The 23,601-nt window shown below is 41.9% G+C and overlaps 1 protein-coding gene across 1 annotated transcript in view; it reads left to right on the top strand.

Annotated features, from left to right (window-relative positions):
- dhx35 (DEAH-box helicase 35) overlaps window positions 1–23,601 on the top strand; it is a 111,139-nt gene that overhangs the window by 51,621 nt on the left and 35,917 nt on the right. Inside the window, exons 11-12 of the mRNA XM_059980829.1 lie at window positions 14,284–14,442; window positions 23,293–23,503. Of these exons, the coding sequence (XP_059836812.1) occupies window positions 14,284–14,442; window positions 23,293–23,503 (370 nt within the window). The remainder of the gene's footprint in view (window positions 1–14,283; window positions 14,443–23,292; window positions 23,504–23,601) is intronic.

Genomic DNA, 23,601 nt, shown 5'->3' with positions numbered 1-23,601 from the left:
GGCTTTCCCTACCGTTCCCACGGTCTCTCGGGTAACTTTTATTCGAGGAAAACTTTGTCTTGTGGGTTAGGGCATATTCATCTGTGAACCTAGCAAATTCTGAGATGGACTTATTCGGCTTCTCATTCAAATACATCCGGATCTCCTCCGGAACACAACCCTTAAATTTCTCAATCAAAATTAACTCCCTGAGACGCCCATAATCCTCGTCCACCTTTTCCACGGTGCACCAACGGTCCAAGAGCACACCCTTCTCATGGGCTAGCTCGGTATACGTTTGATTCCACCCTTTCCTTAAATTTCTGAACTTTTGTCTATAGGCTTCAGGTACTAGCTCGTAACCCCGGAGAATGGCCTCCATTACTTGGTCATAATTCCCTTCCCCTTCCGTGGGCAACGCTGCATATGCCCGCTGTGCTTTCCCTCATAACACACTTTGTAACAACGCCACCCACTGTGCTCTGGGCCACTGCTGATTCACTGCCACCTTTTTAAAAAGCAAGAAATAACTATCAACATCCGTCTCCTCGAATGGGGGGACCAACCTCAACGCCTGACTAACATCAAACCGCTCCTTTCGGTCTGACCCTTGATCTCTTCACTCGTGCCTTAACTTCTACAGCTCTAAGTCATGTTTCCTCTGTTTCTCTGCCTCCTCATACTCTCCCTCCCTCTGTTTCTCTTTTTCAGCTGCTTCCAGCTGTTTTAACTGAATTTCATGCTCTCTTTGCTTCTCAGCTCTGTCCTGCTCTTTTTTCACCTCTAACCCCTTTAGCTGGAGCTCATGCTCCCGTTTCACCTCTAACTCCTTCAGCTGGAGCACATGCTCCCTTTGTTTGTTGGCCCTTTCTTTCTCCTTCTCAGCTGCTTCCAGCTGCTTTAATTTAATTTCATTTTCCAACCTTAATTTCTCCAATTCTAGCTGATCTGTCCCACTTGTTGGTACCTTTTCAGGGATATCTTCCAATACCTCAGCTTCAAACACATTCTTCCCAATGTAATACTGAGTTATAGCCCTTCGCACCTCCCGCTTTTTCATGGACTACCTCAATTCTGCGAGGTTCAACCCCTTCCCCAAATTTAACAAGTCTGATTTTGTGGCCGCCTCTAGCGCCTCCACAGTCGGGTTTTTCATAAATTCACCCACATCCATCTTTGCTGGTTTCCCGCCTGGCTACCTGTTTAACCAGATTCAAGTTTGGACTTACAAGCCCGATTCACTGGCCTCCCAATTTGGTGTCAAATCCCGAGATGAGAACCCCAAGTTGTTACGTATCCCGTAACTGGATCACTTACCAGCAAAGATAGAGAGGTCCGCTGAAGTCTGATGGTACTATTTTTAAAAGTCTTTATTTATAAAGGGACACAAAAGTAAGGTTAATGCAAACATTCAGATAATATACGTCGTCAATACTCAATCTAAAGCGTGGGTATAGTAATAATCATCAATAAGAAATAGTTCTATTGTTTGTCTAGGGCGGGGGTCGGCAACCTGCGGCTCCCGAGCCATTTGTGGCTCTTTCACCTCTGTGCTGCGGCTCCCTGTGGCTTTGGGAAATAATTGGTCAGTATTTAATTAAAATGTATTTTATGTTAGTTTGTTAGCTTTTGAAATGTAATTCTAAATTTGAAGATTATGGTGATCTTGTACAATCTAAGTGTGGCGACACATTTCCTGGCACATCCGAAACGGCTCACAATTAGCCAGCATTCCGGCTAAGGGAGATAGCCTACGGGGGTTTGTGAGTACGCGTCTTTTGCAGCATCTGCGTCCATGGGGGCTGGGTTGAGGGAGGCTTAAAAGCAAGGCTGTTTAGTTCGAATAAAGTTATTTGACTGCAGTTTACTGACTGCGTGAGCACACCGCTACAACGTGTTTTTATCGCTATTAATATACGTCACCACTGCCAATACCTGACACCCGCCAGTGCGCGATTTCTTTAATTTTTCGATCCAAGGTAAGCCAACTATGGAGAATTCTAAAAAAAGAAAAGTGACTGAAGAAAACAGAACGTTTAATGATACGTGGACAGATTCATTTGCTTTCACTGTTGACGAGACTGGTTTACCGGTATGCTTAATATGCAATGAGAAACTAGCAAACAACAAAAAGTCAAATGTCGCAAGGCATTTCCAGAGTAAACACGCAGCCTTTGCTCAAAAATATCCGGATGGAGATGAGAGAAAAAAAGCCGTTTTGGAACTGATGCGGAAGGTTGATCTGAGCAAAAATCATTTCCAGAAATGGATGAAGTCTGGAAAATCAACGACATACGCCAGTTATATTGCCGCTCAGGAAATAGTCAGGCACGGGAAGCAGTTTTCAGATGGTGAATATATAAAAGAATCTTTCATTAAGATTTCAGAACATCTATTCACGGACTTTAAAAACAAGAGTGAAATTGTGCAGAAAATCAGGGATATGCCCCTCTCTGCAAAGACTGTCAAAGACAGAACCATAAAAATGGCAGAAGACATCACAAGACAGCAAATTAAAGACATCAATTCAGCTGTGGCCTACTCGATTGCCTGTGACGAGTCTAAAGACAAAGGCGATATTGAACAAATAGCGTTGTTCTGCCGGTATGTAAACTCTGCCGGGCCACAGGAAGAACTGATTGAGTTGATACCTCTAAAAGACCAAACACGGGGGGAGGACATCTGTGAGGCTGTCTTGAATTGTTTAAGAGCCAAAGGAATAAAGACCACCCATCTGGTGTCAGTAGCTACTGATGGGGCTCCGAATATGACGGGAACGCACAAGGGATTTGTGGCTTTACTGCAGAAGTCGCTGGACAGAAAGCTGCTGACTTTTCACTGCATCTTGCACCAAGAGGCACTGTGCGCTCAAACATTTCCTCCGGAATGCACAGAAGTAATGGATGTTGTCATTCAGATTGTCAATAAAATAATGGCAAAAAGTTTAAATCACCGTCAATTCCGTTTGTTACTGGACGAGATGGAAAGCGCATATTCTGATCTCCTGCTGCACAACAAAGTCCGGTGGCTGTCCAAAGGGGAGGTGCTGAAACGCTTTGTCGCGTGTCTGGAAGAAGTGAAAACTTTCCTGGGCAGCAAAGGGCTCACCTTTCCTGAGCTGGAACAGCCAGAGTGGCTGGAAAAGCTACACTTCATGGTAGACATGACAGCGCACCTGAACACGCTGAACACAGCTCTTCAGGGGAAAGGACGCACAGCCCTGCACATGTTGGAGGATGTTTTGGCATTCGAGTGCAAGTTGACAGTGCTTGCCAGAGATTTACAGAAAGGCACTTTGTCTCACTTCCCCAATTTGAGAGAGTTCAAACAAGGTCACGACATGATAATTTCGGAGTATTTACATTCTGCAATCATCGCAATGCAAACATCGTTTGGGAAACGCTTCTGTGAGTTCAGAGAGGAAAAAAACACATTATCCTTCCTTAAGCATCGATCCTTCCCTACTGAATACGACTGCATTGGCAGGTGTGAGTCAACCTGATCTTGAGATGGAACTGGCCGACATAGCCGACAAAGACATATGGGTGTCCAAGTTTAGACGCTTGACAGCAGACCTTGAAGATGTTGCCCGTCAGAAGGCCGTTCTTGCTCAGAATCACAAATGGAGTGATATTGAAAACCTTCCAAAACCGGACAAACTTGTGTTCGAAACATGGAATGCTATGCCCGACATTTATGTAAACATGAAAAAGTATGCGCTTGGAGTCCTGTCGATCTTTGCATCCACATATGTATGTGAGCAGGTGTTCTCCAACATGAACTTTATTAAAAACAAACATCGCGCACGCCTCACAGATGACAGCGTGCGATCCTGTGTAAAGATGAAGGTGACGTCATACAGCCCTGATGTGCAGACGCTGTGCGCTGAGGTCCAGGAGCAGAAATCCCATTAATCAAGTATGATAAATATTTTAATTGCCTATTATTTTATGTATATTCATATTTTTTCATTGTTCAGTGAAATAGTCCTTTTATTTTTCAGGCTGACAGCTGGCTGATGTTATTTTTGGTTTGCTGCTGGCGGCAAATTTAAGTTTGGCGTTTTTCATAAATACAAGAAGGACTCAAATAGACGTTGAGTATTTTACTTAAAAGTAACCTTCAACCCAACGTCTTTTTTTCGGAGTTCAAAATGTTTTTGTTGCATGCAGAAATGTAATTTCGTTTTCTCTGCAGGAGTTCATCAATTTCATAAATGCAACACATTATAGTTTGTTTATACATAGCATAAAGGCAAAAAAAACGTTGTATGCAGTGTTATTTCATTTTAAATGTCAAACGGGTTTTGCGGCTCCCAGTGTTTTCTTTTCTGTGGGAAACGGGTCCAAGTAGCTCTTTCAGTGGTAAAGGTTGCTGACCCCTGGTCTAGGGGATAATACTGAGTCCGATGGAAATATAAAAGTCACTCAGAAGGCTTTTTGCCTTTTGGGAACCGCTGGGTTTCACGTGTTGGAGAGAGAGAGAGATTTCTGGTGAGAAAAGAAACTTGCCAGTCTTTTTGGACGCAAACCGTTGAATCGGGAACGTGGGTTCCCCGTTGTCAGTTCGAAGTCCTTTTCGGTGTTATCAGCCACTCGTTTCCTAGGCCAGGGGAAATGGACCACACGTGGCTTCCGAATAGCTTCCCGTTATCACGGGAGCGATGAGCGATGGTGTCTCCTTCTGTTGCGTCGCTGAGAGACTGCCCCCTGCAGCCTACCTTTTATCTGGACTTGCAGGGTTGTAGATGTCAATCAGGGTGGGGTGATGCAATCCCCCAGCCCACATTGCCTGAGGGTGTGCACGTAGCCCAGCCCACGTTGACCTGAGAGCTGGCACGTAGTATAGGATTGTAATTCACAAAGGTGTCTCCAAGAAACAATGGCTAAATCCGTTGCTTTGTCCTGCTGAGGATTCTGTCTCATTTCCTGGGTCCAAGACCCGAATTAATAGCGATCTGGCGATTCTCAAAAAGGAGGGGGCTGGGATCATAACAACCTCAAACATGGTTGAAAAGAGATAAATATTTAATGAATATACTTATGGTGGCTTGTAAAAGGACTCTCACCAGGAAATGATTATCACAGGGGAGCCCAACTTTAAACGCATGGATGGAAATTACAGTGGACATTTACATAATGGAGAAGATAACAGCGTCTATTAATCATAAGTTGGTACAATTTGATTCATACTGGGAAAAACGGTTTAACTACATAACACCTCATAGGCGTGATTTTATTCTCACAAATCAATGAATATGTTGTAAAAAAAGATCGCTCCCTACTTGTACATAGTTTTCTCCTTTTGCTTGTTCTTTCTTTCCTCTCTTTTCTATAAGTGTATACCTCAGGTAAATATGTGGAGATTTGTGGCAAATATTAATATATGATATATATGTACAGTATCTGAAATACATCTTATGGAAATGTTTGATGATGAACTTCAATAAAAAGTTCAATAAAAAATAAATTGCAAAAGGAAACTAAGAAGGTCATTAGGAAAGAAAAGATAAATTATGAAAAGGAGCTGGTGACTAATATCAACAAAGATACTAAATCTTTTTTAAGTATATAAAGGGTAAAAGAGAGTTGTGAGTAGATATAGGACCAATAGAAAATTGCACTGGAGATAATATAATGAGGGACGCAGCGATGGCAGAGGGACTGAATGCTATTTTGCATCAGTCTTCATGTTGCTGCAGTATACCGGACATTCAAGAGTGTCAGAGAAGTGAAGTATGTGCAGTGAAAATTACAACTGAGAAGGTGCATAATGAGAAGAAACTCAGTGGTCTGAGGTTGGTTAAATCTCCTGGACCTGATGGAATGTACCTTTGGGTTCTGAAGGAAGTAGCTGGAGGGATTGCGGAGACATTAACAATGATCTTTCAAGAATTGATAGGTTCTGGCATTGTGCCGGATGACTGGAATATATATTATTCCACTATTTAAGAAGGGTGGGAGGCAGCAGAAAGGAAACTATAGACCTCTTAGCCTGACATCAGTGGTTGAGAGTTTGTTGGAATCGATTGTTAGGGATGAGATTACGGTGTACCTGGAAGCACATGATGAGAAAGGCCAAAGTCAGTATGATTTCCTGAAAGGAAAATCCTGCTTGACTAACGTGCTGTAATTTTTTGAGGAAATTACAAGCAGGGCAGACAAAGGAGATGCAGTAGATGTTTGGTACTTGGATTTTCAGAAGGCTTTTGACAAGGTGCCGCACATGAGGCTGCTTAGCCAGATAAGAGCCCATGGAATTACAGGGGAGTTACTAGCATGGGTGGAGCATTGGCTGATCGGCAGAAAACAGAGAGTGGGAATAAAGGATCCTAACCTGACCGGCTGCTGGTTACCAGTGGAGTTCCACAGTGGTCGGTGTTGGGACTGCTGCTTTTTACGATGTGTGTCAATGATTTGTAGCTAAATTTGCCGATGTTACAAAGTTAGATGGAGGAGCAGGTAGTGTTGAGGAAACAGAGAGCCTGCAGAGGGACTTAGATAGTTTAGGGGAATGGGCAAAGAAGAGGCAAATGGAATACAATGTTGGAAAGTGCATGGTCATGCACTTTGGTGGAAGAAATAAAAGGGCAGACTGTTATTTAGATGGGGAGAGAATTCAAAAATGCGGAGATGCAAAGGGAGTCCTTGTGCAGGATACCCTAAAGGTTAACCTCCAGGTTGAGTCAGTGGTGAAGAAGGTGAATGCAATGTTGGCATTCATTTCTAGAGATATAGAATATAGGAGGAGGGATATGATGTTGAGGCTCTATAAGGCACACGTGAAACCACACTTGAAATATTGGGTACAATTTTGCGCTCCTTATTTTAGAAAGGATATACTGACATTGGAGAAGGTTCAGAGAAGATTCACGAGAATGATTACAGGAATGAAAGGGTTACTGTATGGGGAACGTCTAGCAGCTCTTGGGCTGTATTCCCTGGAGTTCAGGAGAATGAGGGGAGATCTCTTAGAAACATTCTGAGTATTAAGAAGCCTGAACAGATTAGATATGGCAAAGTTATTTCCTATGGTAGGACAAGAGGGCACATCTTCAGGATTGAAGGATGTGTCCATTTAGAACAGAGATGCGGAGAATTTACCTTAGAGAGTAGTAATTCTATGGAATTTGTTGCTACGAATCATTGGGTTTATTTAAGGTAAATATTAGCCAGGGCATCAAAGGGTATGGGGTGAAAGCAAGGGATGACTAGAAGAATTGGATCAGCCCATGATTGAATGGTGGAACAGTCTTGATGGGCCGAGTGGCCTACTTCTGCTCCTATATCTTATGGTCTTATGATCTTATAGAGAGATTTTGATAAGAACTGTGTGCTGTTTACCTATGAATACTAAATTTTGAAAATGAAGTCACAGAATGTCTGAAATACTCTGCAGTTCAAGCAGTGTCAACAGATGGAAGTAGCGATAATGTTTCATCTGATAAACGATGGACGTTTCATCAGAGCCTGGAAGTGTTGGAGATAAACAAATATTAAGTTAAAAAGAAAAGTGGTAGGGAGTAAAGAATACAATGGAAGGTGTTTGAAATGTGGAGGAGATTAGACTTAAGAGATTCTGCAGATGCTGGAAGTCCAGAGCAACAAACGCAAAATACTGGAGAACTCAGCAGGTCAAGCAGCATTTATGGAGGGGAGAATGTTTTGGGCCGAGACTATTTCCCCTCCATTGCTGCTGAATGACCTGCTGAGTTCCTTCAACATTTTGTGTTTGTTGCCGAAGAGATAAAATTATGGTGAAGTACATTTTGAAAGAGAATGGATTTCAAACAATACAGTCTTCCCCTGAATAAAATATTTTAATTAGCCATTTTTTTCTTTTCTGAAGTTTTACCAAATGCCATTATTGTCCAGCATTTTAGACAATCAAGCATTGTTTAGGTGCAAATATTAGCAAGCTCTTTGGTGCACAGGTGAGCTTGTGCAAATCTGATCTGTTTTTACATATTGTACATATTCTTGTGATCTAAATAGAACACTGGCCAGTGACAAAGAACAGGAAGCTTGGCTGGGTTTCCTGTCTGTGGTCTGAGTGTCAATTGTCAGAACATGAGTGCCACTGCATGGCAGGTATTTATTGCCCATCCTAAGTTGGCCTAGACACAGTGTTGGGTCTTTCTGAGCCTCTGCAGTCAATATAATGACGATGGTGATTTCCCACTGTGCTTTTAAATAGAGAATAACATATGCAAAATGCTGGACGTCCTCATGGAGAGTCAAAGTTATGGGCTGAGACCTTTGTCAGGACTGGAAAAGGAAAGGGGGAAAGAAGCCGTAATAAAAAGATGGAAGAAGAGGGGAAAGGAGTACAAGGTAGAAGAGGATTTCTGAAGCCAGGTGTGCGAGGAGTGGTGGTGACTTGGGAAGCTGGGAAGTGATAGGTGGAAAAGTTAAAGGGCTGAAGAAGGAATATGATAGGAGGGAAAAGTGGACTGTGAGAGAAAGGAAAGGAAAAGTCACCAATGGGAGGTGATAGGCAGGCGATGAGAAGAGGTAAGAGGAAGGCCAGAGAGGGGAATGGAAGAAGGATGGTGAAAATTACCAGAAGTTGGAGAAATTGATGTCCATGCCATCAGGTTGGAGGCTATCCAGACAGAACATGAGGTGTTGCTCCTCCAACTTGAGATTTTAAATAGGGAAAATGAGGAATTTGACCCAATATCAGGAAATAGCAGTAATTATTTTGTCCAACTAGTGAAGTTGTTGGTGTTTCCATGCACCTGCCCTTATTTTCCCAACCCAGGTTGGACAATTCTGTGAAAGCATTTTGTTGGAGAATTTAGTACCGATCAAACAAACGCAAAGTAGGCAAAGATCTCAAAACTAGTTACTGCCTTTATTTTGTGAGATCACGGGGAGCCGTCCCTCCAAGGAACAACGACTCCACCAATGCAAGGTTACAGTTCAAATGCATACAGCACATCTAATCACGTTAGGTCAGCAGGTCTCAAGACACTGTTTCCGCAATTTACACAAAATTAACACCTACGCAATTGGTTCCTCATTAATCAAAGTACAAAACAAGCTGTTAATCACGTTGCCTCTCAGATGAGGGTTAACGGTTCCTCATTAATAACATGATCTATTGCTAGTTAGTACAAGTAAGATAGACCTATTCTGCTTCATATCATGCTATCCCGATGATTCTGCTAACCCTTAATCCTAAAGCTTTAATTTTTTTTTCCACACATCTTCTCCATTGATGCATTGTATCCCAACGACTGCTATGATGTGTGGGTGACGGGGGGAATGAAGGTTAAGAGAAAGAATGGGCAGATGGTAAAGCAGTGTACTTTGCAGCTGAGCCCTCACAATTATGGTCAAGCCTTTTCTATGTGACTGATCTTCTGATTAACCTCAGAACCAAAGAAGCTGCTGAATACTTGATGTAAAGGGTCACAATATTACTTAATCCTTAATTTAATCAAAGTTTAGAATCACGTCTACTTATTTGCTTGTATTAATTTTATAGCTTATAGTCAGTTTTAAGATTAAAAATTTATTGACAATATAAGCCCCAGGAGCAGAATTGAGCCATTCGGGCCCATTGAGTCTGATCTGTCGTTCCATCATGGCTGATATATAATCCCTCTCAACCCCATTCTCCTGCCTTCTCCCCATAACTTTTGGCACCCATACTAATCAGGCAACTATGAGCCTCCACTTTAAATACACCCTGTCTGTGCTGTCTGTGGCAATGAATTGCATAGATGCACCACCATTTGGCTAAAGAAATTCCTCCTCATCTTTGTTCTAAAAGATCGTCCTTCCACTTTGAAGATGTGCCTTCTGGTCCTAGAGTCGCCCACCATAGGAAACATCCTCTGCACCTCCACACTATCTAGACCTTTCAATATTCAATAAATTTCAATGAGATTGCCCCTCATTCTTTCAAATTCCAGCGAGTACAGGCCCAGAGCCATCAAATGCTCCACATGTGTTTACTTTTCATTCACAGGATTATTTTCATGAACCTCCTCTGGACCCTTTCCAATGTCAGCACATCCTAAAGAGGCCAAAACAGCTCACAATGCTGCAAAGGCAGCCTAAGCAATGCTCCATAAAGCCTCAGCATTACATCCTTCTATATTTTATATAAAATATCATCGACCATAAGACATAGCAGCTTAAATACGCCATTCAGCCTATTGAGTCTGTTCTGACATCCAGTTCTATCCTCTCAAAATGAATGCTAACATTGCATTTTTCTTCCAACCCAACCTGCAAATTAATCTTTAAGGAATGCTGCACTAGGACTCCCAAGTCTCTTCACACCTCCAATTTATGAATTCACTCTGTTCAGAAAACAGTTCATTCCTTTATTGTCCAAGTATGCAGGTATTTCAAGAGTGGGTCCATTTAATCTTAACTGGAGCTCCCTTCCTTGGTCTTTGGACTGTCCTGTTGCCTTTTATTCAGTGAGAACAAAAACTCTCTATAGATACAAACATGAAAGAATTCACCTGAGCTTCCAACTTGACAAATTCGATCGAACTGCACTACCATTGTCCCACTATGTTTGTTCTCCTGGCTATTCCATCTCCATGCTGTTCTTTTCTGCTTTTGGTGTCCTGTTAGCTCTTCTCTCCGTGTGATATATTATTTCTCTCTCCACGACATCCTCATCAGGTTTTGCTATCCTGCTGCTATTCACACCTTTTCCTGCTGCAGCCAACTTCCCAGCACATTCCTTGAGCAGCAGCCAATGTACTAGTTCTCCCCTGTGATTACAGTCTGCCTTGTTTTAAAACGTGTGCTTCAATTAAAATAAGAGTTCATACACTAGAACACGATTTTTATATATTACAGATGAAATACATTGTTTGGTGTTTATAATATCTGGCAGTGTTTGATAAATAGCCAACTCGGGGCTAAAGTCGACAGAGTCCAATGGTTTTGTTTTCTCTCCTGCAGCCTGGTTGGGGAAAGGTGACTTTGTTGCTAGGCAACCAAGTGGTATTGGCCTCTAGTCTCCCTTAAGGAGAAGAATGGATCCAATGCCAACATAACTACTATCTCTTGTAACTTTCATATTGATTCACTTGAAATAAAAATAAAGTGATTAATTTATATCACAGATCTAACTAAACATAAGACATTCTGCAGATGCTGGGAACTCAGAGCAACACACACAAAATGTTGGAAGAACTCAGCAGGCCCAGCGGCATCTATGGAGAGGGATAAACAGTCGACGCTTTGGGGTGACGCTCTTCAGCAGGAACAAGAAAGCAAGGAGGAAGAAGCCAGAATAAGAAAGTGGGGGAAGGGATGTAGCAGGTGCTAGATGAAGCCAGGCATGAGGGAAGGTGGGTGGTTTGTGATGGGGGAAGAGAGATGATAGGTGGAAAAAGAGCTGGGTTGCTATCAAAGTTCAAATTAAATTTATTATCAAAGTACATATATGTTACCGTACACAGCCCTGAGATTAGTTTTCTTGCAGGCATTCACAGTGGATACAAAGAATTACAATAAAATCAATGAAAAATTATACATAAGACTGACAAACAACCAATCTGCTAAAGAAGACAAACTGCAAGTACAAAAAAGCAAATATTAATAATAACAATAAATAATTAAGTAAATGCATAATACTGAGAACATGAGTTGTGGAGTCCTTGAAAGTGAGTCCATGGGTGTGGAACTGGTTCGGTGTTGAGGTGAGTGATGTTATCCACGCTGGTTCAGGAGCCTAATTGTTGAAGGATAATAACTGTTTTTGAACCTTTTGTAACTATATAACTATTTCTAGCATTTCTGGTTTGCTATATAACTAATATAGCAAACTAGAAATGATAGAGTAGTAAAATATTTTTTGATGAAAATCATGTTTTTTACAGTTATTATGGATGTTTGAACTTAATCCAGCCAGCTCCTCTTGACTGCAGAGTGCAAGTTGCTGACAATGCAGTATTCTCATCTCCTGCAATATTTACTGCGGAACACTGTGTGAGCAGAGTTTCACAGATGCTGCCCAGCATCTGGTAGCTTGGCCAAGTGATAATTTGTGCATGAGAGGTCAGTGAAGGGTGGTAATTGGTTGGATCGGGGGGGTCACTAGCTTAAAAAAAAACCTGCTTGTTTTGATGCTGATGTGACTTTAGCTGTCGGAGCCGTCTCAAGTCTCTGACATGCTATCTGATTTACCTCAGGATAACAACAAAGCAGGGCGCTTATTATAGGTTAGGCAGACCAAAAAAAATTGAAATGCCAATTCCCTTTTTGTTCCCAGTAATTCCTTTGACAAAACTTCATGCCTTGGATGTTGGATGAGGGTGGGAGACCATAAGATGTAGGAGAAGAATTAGGCATTTGGCCTATCGAGTCTACTCCGCCATTCCATCATGGCTGATTTATTATTCCACTGAACCCCATTCTCTTTCCTTCTTTGATGACCTTTCTAATCAAGATTAGTGGCAGGGAGGAGATGTGTCTCTACCAAAAGATGGTGCTCCTTCCCTCTGCTAGCCTGCAGGTCTCCCTTAGGCAAGGTGTAGCACCTGCTTAGTACCCAGATAAGGCTCACATGAAGCCATAGGAGCAGGTGGTGGATGGTCGTATGAACAGCTGGTGCATATCACTAGTCCTGGTTATGCGACCACTGACCCCAGGCAGACAATCTCTGAAGAGTATTGATAATAGCTGGGGTCACTCGTCTTGTAAAGACACTGCCCAGGAGAAGGCAATGACAAACCACTTCTGTCAAGAACAATCAAGAAAAATTTGCCAGGTACAGTCATCGTCAGGGAAGAGCACGATCACCCACATCATGTGACATGGCACATAACAAACACCCTGATTAATCAAGAACTTATCAACCTCTGCTTTGAAAACACCCAGTGACGGCCTCCATAGCCATCAGTGGCAATGAATTCCACAGAATCACCACCCTCTGGCTAAAGAAATTCCTGATTACCTCTGTTCTAGAGGGATGTCCTTCTCTTCTGGGGCTGTGAAAGCAGTGGGTCAGAGTCCACTTTGAGGAACACTCATAATCTTGATTTATGACGGAAGGTGCTAACTTGTGTGAGGTATTTTGCATGTTGGGTGCCCACTGACTAGCATGTGTGAACAAATGCAGACAAGCTGAAAATCATCGTGTCTCCTTCCTTTATATGAAAGAAATCTTGCTGATGCTAAACAGTTGGGTTTCAGGGTATAAAGATTAATTTTATTCAGTATTTTATCAAAGCATTTTGCAGTTGCCTACTTCTGTTGAAATATGTATTGTTTGGCAAATCTTAGTACACTTGCTAAGCATATGCATACTTAATTTGAATCTTGTTATATGCCATTTAAACAGTCTCTCTGTGGTAAGGCTGGGAGTAATGGATGTCTGGTCTTAAGATAATATAACTTTAATTCCTGCACTATTTTTAACATATTGGTCTATATAGTTTTGGGGGAGGCGGCACGGTAGTTTAGCGGCTAGCATAACGCTATTACAGTACCAGCAACCTGAGTTCAATTCCATCGCTGTCTGTAAGGAGTTTGCAAGTCTTCCTTGTGATCAGTTTTCCTCCGGGTGCTCCAGTCTCCTTCCATGTTCTACAGATGTATGGATTAGTAGGTTTAATTGATCACATGGGCGTAATTGGGCAACGTGGTCTAGTTGGGATGGAAGGGCCTGTAACTGTGTTGTGTCTCTAAATGAAAAATAAAGACAAAATTATGTTAATGGAATTGTTGACCTACTTATTTGGAAAGAGGACCACAAACTCATCTTGCGGTTTGGAGGCTTGTGTGCCCCAGTGACCCAGAGAGCTATGTTGACTTTATGTGTAGGCACATTCATGCCAAACAGGTCAAAGGGCAGAGGCGTGACTAAGAGTGGTCCGTGGTCTTCCAGGTTCAGGGGTTCAGCTCAGGCCTAACTGGTAAAACAAAATTGGTAAGGAAACAGCAATGAAGAACCTTTCTGTACAGGCAGAGGTGGAGGACCTTCACTACTACCCAAAATGCCAGCGGCATAACAGGCAATAAGTAAGTAAGTTATTTGATATGTCTTGGGAGTCCAAACCAAAACTAATGCAGCTGCTTTAACAGGTACATTCAACTATATGCTAAAAATAGATCATAGGGAGAAGTAAAACTGTTGGTATTTTGTACAAAAGAAGATATACAGAAGTATCAGGCAGAATTGTGAAAGCACAGACTAAATTAGAGAAAGCAAAGTAGCCAAATATTTATCATGGTGTGAATTATTTTTATACGGTGGAGCGAGGGAATACAGAATCACACTGGTCCTTGTACTGAAATTCCTTTACAGCAGTATTTTCATTTGCAGGAGGAAGTGGAGATGGTGGTTTCCATGGTGATAGAGCAGGCCCGAGCTCTTTCCCGCAGCGGGATGAAAAAGCACCTTCGCGTTCTTCCTATGTATGCAGGGCTGCCCTCCAGTGAACAGATGAAAGTCTTTGAACGAATGTCTCCCAACTGCAGGAAGGTGAGATTCAGAAGCAAATCCTCTGTCAGAAATTCCGAGCAGCAATCAGTTCCTTCATTTTCTCTCCATCAGTGCTGAGGGCAATGACTTTTGCCAGGGTGAAAGCCAGTATGTTGCTCTCGATCTCTGAACTGAATACCAAAAAATCAGAATCATAAAATATGTAAGAACAGGTGGAGGCTGTTCTATGATTCAGTTCCTTTTACTTCTTCTGGTCCACATCTACTTAGGCACCAAAACGTGCAACAACTTCCTTTGGTGTGTTGGTTGTTAACACAAACAATGCATTTCACTGCATATTTCAATATATTTATGACAAATGAAGCAGAATCTGAATCCCTAATAACTAATATTAATAAAAATATATCAGTGCCAGATTTAGAATTAACAACCAAATCCAGCAGCAACAATTTGCAATTGAAGGTCATAGTTCCAAATTTTGCTTGTACAAGTTATAAAGTTTAGCCCTCGACTCTGGTCCTATACCTGGAGTGGCAGAATTAGTTTCTCCCTACCCACATTAACAGTTCCTGATATCTTGAGAACTTCAATCCATTACCCAAATCTCTTCAAAACTCCAAAAAAAAATCAGCCTTGGTTTCTGTATTTTCTCTTTGTAGTTCAAGCTTGCATTCCAACCATCATTTTGGGAAATTTATGATAAACTCTTCTGAAAGTTAATGTATCATTTCTGAGGTGAAGTGACAGCAGTGCCCCAGTATAGAGTGTTCAAACTACTACCCACTTGCTTTATGGTCATTTAGGTATAAAGGGCAGCATGCCATTAGCCATCTTGAATTTTTCTGTGCAATTCCATGACATGTTCATGATAAGTAAATGAAATCTTTGCCCCTTTAGGCCTCAAACATTTTAAATAATGAACTGGTGTTGGGAGTAAAGAGAATATTAAGGGGCCAGAAGTGGAAAGACAGCTGCAAGGCTAAAATTGAAGGATCTTAAAAATATACAGCACTGAAGGCAGCAGTTCAGTCTACAATGCTAATGCTTCCACAATCAAAAGCTCTTCAGGTAAAGCACAACCTTCTAACCACAGGCATGAAGATATGTAAAGTGCAGAGAGTACATTGTTCTCTCCTTTTTAGGTCCAAAGTGGATGCTCACGTATTTGTTTGTTTGTTTATTTAGCAATACAGCGCAGAGTAGGCTTTTCCAGCCCCTCGAGCCACGCCACCCCAACAAACCCCGACAAACCCAGTCAACCTTAATCTAATCACAGATGCTGCTAAGCTCCTCCAGCATTTTGCATGTGTTGCTCAAGATTTCCAGCATCTGCAGAATCTCTTGTCTCTAAACTTTAAGCTCAGTGAAGCAGCCAGCATATTCAAAGACCCCACCCATCCCGGACGTTCTCTCTTCATCCGTCTCTCATCAGGCAGAAGATACAAAAGCCTGAAATCACGTACCGCCAGGCTCAAGGACAGCTCCTATCCCACAGTGATCAGAATCCTGAACCGCTTCACTGTTAATAGTGTTTCCACTGTTACCTGACTCTTGAACGGGCTTCATGTATGACGAGATGGACTTTTAAGCTCACAAACTACCTCATAGTGATCTTTTATTTAGAAATTTTATTTACAAAGGCCCTTTTGGCCCTTTAAGCCACACTGCCCAGCAACCCCCAACATGGCCCTAACCTAATCATGGGACAATTTACAATGAACTATTAACCTTCTAACTGGTACATCTTTGGACAGTGGGAAGAAACCAAAGGACTTGGAGAAAACTCATGCATTCCACAGGGAAAACATACAGAGGCTCCTTACAGAATGCCACGGGAATTGAACTTTGAACTCCAGAGCACCCCAAAGTGTAATAGCGTTGCGGTAACCACTACGCTACCTTGGTGCATTGAAATCCATTTGCTGCTGCGTTGCCCATTCAGAGAATCATTTAGCACAGAAACCAGGCCATTTGGTCCATTGAGTCCTTACTAACACAAATCATTCATTTTCATACTGACCTTACCTGAACCCAGTTACAAACCCTAAATGCCCTTCAGCACACCCCCAATCTTTGGAGTTATCCGCGCCCAAGTGTGACGCAGAGAGGTAGAACAAACACAGAACAGTACAGCACAGGAGTAGGCTCTTCAGTCCACACTGTTGTGTTGAACCAGCTGAAAAATAAACCCCCAAACACTAATCCCTCCATATCCCTCTATCTTCCTCATATTCATGTGCCTTCCTAAACATCCCTTAAATTACTTACTTCTGCCACCTACCAGGCATCCACCACTCTCTGAGTAAAAAACTTTCCCTTCACACCCCCTTTGAAATTACCTCCCCTCACCTTCAGAACATGCCCTCTGGTATTAGGAGTTTCTACCCTGGGAAACAGGAACTCTCCATCTATGCCAGGGGTGTCAAACTCATTTTAGGTCACGAGCCGGATTGGGCAAAATGCAGCCTCATGCGGGCCGGATCAGTCGGGCGCGTGCGAACGCAGCTTTCATTGCCTCCGTTTTTTCAGCCTGTTCTCATGTGTCTCAGTCTCTGCTATAACTACAAAGTGTTTCACTTCACAAATTCCGTTTCTTATGAAGAAGACTGCTGCGCAAGCATTATTTTTATGATTGGAATTAACTTACAATCATAGGCTTCATATCGCCGGGCCATTAATAATTAAAATAATAGATCTATCTAAAATGATCTCGCGGGCCGGATATAATTGTACGCCGGGCCGGATATGGCCCGCGGGCCTTGAGTTTGACACCTATGATCAACACTATCCATGTCTCTCATAATTTTATAAACCTCTATCAGATCTCCCCTCAGCCTCCGCCGCTCTGGAGAAAACAGCCCAGGTTTGTCCAGGCTGTCATGATATGCAAGATGATGGTAGATGAATATTTGAAAGGTTGAAGAAGTGAGAGGTTGTGGAGAGCTGGTTTGGAAGAGGAGTTAAAACATGTCATGAGACTGCACAAAAATATTCAAGATGATTAATAGAATGCTGCTCATTATACCTAGATCAAGGTTCAAAGTAAACTTATTATGAAGCTATGTACACATGTCATCATTTTCCTGCAGGTAACTCTTGACCATAAAGCAAGTTGGGTAGAAGTTGTGCTATGACTTTAAGGAGTTGGTGTTGGGTCCCGGGTTCAAATCCGCCAGTTCCTTGCACGCGTTCCATCAATGCTGGGTTGACTGTCAGCTAGCAATGCAGCATCATAAAAAAACAGACAAATGCCAAGAAATTGGCAAGGTTGCTGGCCAACACACCACAAGGTGTGGAGAGGAACGACAGAGATATAACTCTACAAGGGCTTAGTTTGATATATTTAGAGAATAATGGGCTACCTCTGTCATTTCACGCAGTAATGGATCAGCTGTGCTCATATTGATTGGCAGGGCAAGCTTGAGGGGCCTACTCTAATTTTCTTGTGTTCCTGTGTAATCAACCAGCTATGAAACCTCAAAAAAACAGTCCTCCCGGACATCTCTTGATCCCATTGTGTTTGTTTTTTTCCTTAATATCCCCTGAAGGTTTCATTTGAAACTTCCTTCTTTGCACTTTTCACTGCCTGTCTTATCACCTGTTTTTTATTTCCTCTGAGATGGGAGGATTTGTGCTAGCTTTTGGATTTTTGTATGCTTTTAGTGTTCAGTTCTTCCTTACCTCACTAATCCTCATAGAGGGATCAGAAGTGGAAAGAGTGAGCAGTTTCAAGTTCCTGGGTGTCAGTATCTGTGAGGATCTATCCTGGGCCTAACATATTGATGCTCTACAAAGAAGGCACGATAGCAGCTATACTTCATCAGGAGTTGGAGAAGATTTGGTATGTTACCAAAGATACTCACAAATTTCTACAGATGTACTGTAGAGAGCATTCGAACTGTCTGCATCACCACTGGGTATGGTGGGGGGGGGGTGGCTACTGCACGGGATAAAAATAAATGGCAGAGAGTTGTAAACTTAGTCAGCATGAGCACTAGCATCCGTGGTAACCAAGCCATCTTCGGGGAGCAATGCCTCAAAAAGGTGGCATTCATCACTAAGGACCCCCAGCTCCCAGGACATGCCCTATTATTGCTACCATCAGGGAGGAGGTACAGGAGCCTGAAGAATCACACTCAATCATTCAGGAAGAGCTTCTTCTCCTCTGCCATTTGATTTCTGAAAGGACATTGAACCCATGAGCACCACCTCACTACTTTTTTAATTTTCATTTTTGCACTACTTACTTAATTTAACTATTTAATATACACACACTTACTGTAATTCCTGTTTCTCTCTATTATTATGTATTTTATTGTACTACTGCGGCAAAGACAACAGATTTCATGACAACACGTACAAACAGGACTGACGAAGGGTCTCGGCCCGAAACATTGACTGTTCATTTCAACGGATGCTGCCCGACCTGCTGAGTTCATCCAGCTTGTTTGTACGTGTTGATTTGACCACAGCATCTGCAGTGTACTTTGTGCTTATATTTCATGACATATGCCAGTGATATTAAACGTGATTCTGATTCTGACTTCGCTAATCCTCCGTGCTTTTTTTTGTGTGAGAGGTAAATAGAGTTCTTGGCTTTTCCTTCCTACCTTCTAAGACTGAACCTGGTGGCCATGTTCTGTGTTCTGAATGGTCTGCCTTAGCTTGTTGACAGAAGTACAGTATTTTTTTTAACGGTGCTAAAGTGGCTGAAGAAGGTTTCCAACCACTGCCACTTCTTGCTGAGCTGTAAGGGGTAGGTGACAACAATGCCCACATCCTGTGAGTGAATCTTAAAAAAGGCTAAAAGGCATCAAAGGCCTCTTGAATTTTAAACAATGTCCCTCAGAAGAAAACTCGCAGATCAGCTCGAACTATGCTACTAAACTGTGGAACTGGATACCTAAAGCTATAAGCTATGCAGACTCGGTTAACTTGTAAATGCCAGGTCAAAATCTATTTATTTAACCTTGCTTTTAATCAGCATCTTGTTGTATTTTCATGTTTGCACTTTATCCCATTGTAAAGCACTTTGAACTACATGGCTTGTATGAAAATTGCTCTATTATTAATTATTAATTAATAATTAACATTATTATTAAGAGTCCTGTTCAACATATCTTGCAAATATCATGGACTCTTTACCACACGATCTATCTTGTTATGATCTTGCACAGTATTGCCTACCTACACTGCGCTTTCTCTGTAGTTGATACACTTTATTCTGCATTCTGTAATTGTTTTACCTTGCACTGTGTAATTAATTGATCTGTATGAACAGTATGCAAGACAAACTTTTTTCACTATCGCAGTACATGTGACAATAATCCAGTTCCTAATTCCATATTATTTGAAAGGAAGAAATATTTAGATTTATATTTATGCACACATTTTTTTTGTAATTGTGGTTACACAAGGAAATAGCAGGATTAGGTCACCTGGCCCTTCAAATGTGCCCCACCATTCAATACGATCATAGTTGATCTGTGTCAGGCCTCAGCTCCTCTTCTCTACCAGTTTCCCAAGGCCCTCAGTTCAAAATTAGAATATGGTTTATTTTCACTGATATGCAGTATGTTGTGAAATTTGTTGTTTTGTGGCAGCAGTACAGTGAAATATATTAAAAAACTATAAGTTAATAAGAAATACTAAAATTATAACAAGTACTGCAAGCAGAGCAAAATAGTGTAGTGTTCATGGACGGTTCAGAAATGTGATGGCAGAGGGGAAGAAACTGTTGCTGAATCATTGAGTGTGTGCCTTCAGGCCCCTGTACCTCCTTCATGATGGTAGTAATAAGTAGAGGGCATATCCTGGGTGGTGAGGGCCCTTAATGATAGATGCCATCTTTTTTTGAGACATCACCTTTTGAAGGTGGCCTTGATGGTGGGGAGGCTGGTGCCTGACTGAGTTTACAACCCTCTGGAGATTTTTCCAATCCTGTGCATTAGTTCCTCCATACCAGTCAGTAAAGCATCTAATCAGAATGCTCTTTACAGTACATCTGTAGGAATTTGCGAGTCTGTGGTTACATACTAAATCTTCTGAAACTTCTAACGAAATATAGCTGCTGTCTTTGTAATTTCATCAATATGTGGGGCCCCATTTCTCCAATCTTTCAAAAATGGATCTACTCTTGAAATATTCCCTCAAAAATCTCACAGGTCAGAGAATTCCAAAGGTTCACCCTGCTCTGCAAGAAGAAATGAATATGTGTTACTGCCCCTTATCTTCTAACTATGTCCCTTCTTTCAAGACTGTCCAACTGATGGAAATAGCTCAAGAACTGCCCCTTAGGATCTCACGTGTTTCACTAGTTTTATTTCCTCATTCTTCTGAACTCCAAAGAATGCCCATTCAACTTCTTTGTTAGTCATGAGAGGGCAACTCTCTCATCTCAGGAACAAGCGGCACAGTTGCGTGGTGATTAGCACAACACTTTACAGTACAGGCAACTATGGTTCAATTCCTACCACTGCCTATAAGGAGTTTGTATGTTCTCGTGACCGTGTGAGTTTCCTCTGGGTGCTCCAGTTTCCTCCCATAGTCCAAAGACCTACGGTTGGTAGGTTAGTTGGTAAATTGTAAATTGTCCTGTGATTAGGCTTGGATTACATTGGGATTGCTGGGCCAGAAAGATCTATTCCACGCTGTATCTCAATAAATAAGTAAGTCTACTGAATCTCTTCTCAACTATCTACAATGCTAGTAAATGTTTATTTTCAATAAGCAGACCAAAGATATGCACAGTAACCATCACCAATTATAACAATGCTTATTGCCCTATTTCTAAACTTCAATGCCCAAGCAATAATAATGTTCCATTTCCATTATTAATTACTTGCTGCACTCGTCTGCTAATTTTTTCTGATTCATTCACAAGAACACCAATATGTCTCTGTATTCCACTCATTCACAACTTCCTTCCGTTTAGAGGTTAGCCTGCCTCTTGTTAGAGTGCAAGTCCCACATTGGTTGCAGGAATGAAAGGGTTAATGTATAAGGGACATTTAATGGCTCTGGTCCTGTACTTTTTGGAGTTTAGAAGAATGATGTGTGGGGAGGGGGATCTCATTGAAACCTACTGAATATTGAAAGGCCTAGATAGAGTTAATGTGGAGAGGATGTTTCCTGTGGTGGGGGATTTTAGGACCAGAGGGCACAGCCTCAGAATTGAAGAGTTCAGCATTAGAACAGAGATGAGGAGAAATACCTTTAGCCAGAGGATGGCGAATCTGGAATTCATTGCCAGAGATGGCAGTGGAGGCCAAGTCATTAGGTATATTTAAAGTGGAAGTTGATAGGTTGTTGATTAGTAAGGGTGTCAAAGGTTATGGGGAGATGGTAGGAAAGTGGGGTTGAGAGGGATAATACATCAGCCATGATGGGAAGAGACTCAATGGGACAAATCCAGAGCCATCAAACTACTCGTACATTACTGCTTTCATTCTTGTGAACTTCGCCAGACCCTCTCCAATTCCAACACATTCTTTCTTAGACAAGGGGCCCAAAACGGCCCACAATACTCGTGAGCTGTGACAAATGCCTTTTTCTGCAGCCCTGCTGAAGGATCTCAGCCGGAAACATCGACTGTATTCTTTTCCATAGATGCTGCCTGGTTTGCTGAGTTCCTCCAGCATTTTGTGTGCATGTTGCTCAGATTTCCAGTACCTGCAGAATTTCTTGAGTTCCTGGAGTAACTCCATTTCTCTAATTGCCTTATTCTGTAGCAAAGTGTACCACTAAGGTAGAAAATAGCTCAGTACCTTTTAATTCTTTAAAATATTAACAGAAGAAAATCACCAGAGAATCATAACAATGTAACGCAGAAGAGATGCATTTGACCTAATGTGCCACTGCCAGCTTTTGAAAGAGTGATCCAATTAGTCGTATTTCCTTGCTCTTTCCTTACAGCTCTTCAATATGCCTTTCCTTTTCACAATATGTATTCCATTTTGAACGATATTCTTGAATGTGTTTCCATCTGTCTTCCAGGCAGTGCATTTCAGGTCATAACAACCTGCTGCATAAGAAAGATTCTTTGGCAATGCTTTTGGCATTTTGCATAAATCTGTGCACTCTAATTAACAAACTGCCTGCCAGTGAAAACTGTTTCTTAGTTATGCCATTAAATCACTTTTGAACACATCTTCTGCAATCTCTTCTGAACGTTCTTTGCTCTAGGGAAAGCAACGCCAGTTTGTCTAGTTAATTCCCATAGCTGAGGTCACTCTCAGTCAGTGGCTACTTTATTAGGTACACCTGCTCGTTAATGCAAATATCTAATCAGCCAATCATGTGGCAGCAACTCAGTGCATAAAAGTACACAGACATGGTCAAAAGGTTCAATTGTTCAGACCAAATATCTGAATGAGGAGGAATTGTGATCTCAGTGACTTTGACCGTAAAATGATTGTTGGTGCCAGATGGGGTGGCTTGAGTATCTCAGAAGCTGCTGATCTCCTCAGATTTTCATGTACAACAGTCTAGAGTTTACAGAGAATGGTGCAAAAAAAGTCCAGTGAGTGGCAAAAATGCCTTGTTAATGAGAGAGGTCAGAGGAGAATGGGCAGACTGGTTCAAGCTGGCAGGAAGGCAATGGTAACTCAAATAACCACACGTTTCAACAGTGGTGGACAGATAAGCAACTCTGAATGCACAACACGTTAAGCTTTGAAATGAGCTATAGCAGCAAAAGATCATGAACATACACTCATAGGCCACTGTATTAGCTGCAGGAGGTATCTAATTATGTGGCCACTGAGTATATATCTATTACTATTCTAAAAATACCTCTGTACTCCAGTAACTCCAATGAACGATGAAAGTTCAGCATGACCTTGTGGATTTTCAAAGGTACAATGCATGTTTTTTCACTTCTCTCTCCAGATAGTGGTGGCCACAAATGTAGCAGAAACCTCAATCACTATAAACGGAATAGTTTTCGTCATCGACTGCGGCTTTGTGAAGCTGCGGGCCTACAATCCCAGGACAGGTATCGAGTCTCTTGTGGTAACTCCAGTCTCCCAGGCATCTGCAGCCCAGCGAGCAGGACGTGCTGGTCGAAACCGCTCGGGGAAGTGCTACAGATTGTGCACAGGTGGGAAAGTAGGCGTGAAGAGCTTTCATTTAACCCAAACGCTATTACAGAGCTTGTTGTTGTTGCTCGTTGAGTAACTTTACTTTATCAGGGCACTA

Source organism: Hypanus sabinus, chromosome 9 (assembly GCF_030144855.1).
Source record: "Hypanus sabinus isolate sHypSab1 chromosome 9, sHypSab1.hap1, whole genome shotgun sequence".
Lineage (NCBI taxonomy): Eukaryota > Metazoa > Chordata > Chondrichthyes > Myliobatiformes > Dasyatidae > Hypanus > Hypanus sabinus.
Note: the sequence above shows the minus strand (reverse complement) of the source record. Positions and strands in the feature narration are given on the sequence as shown.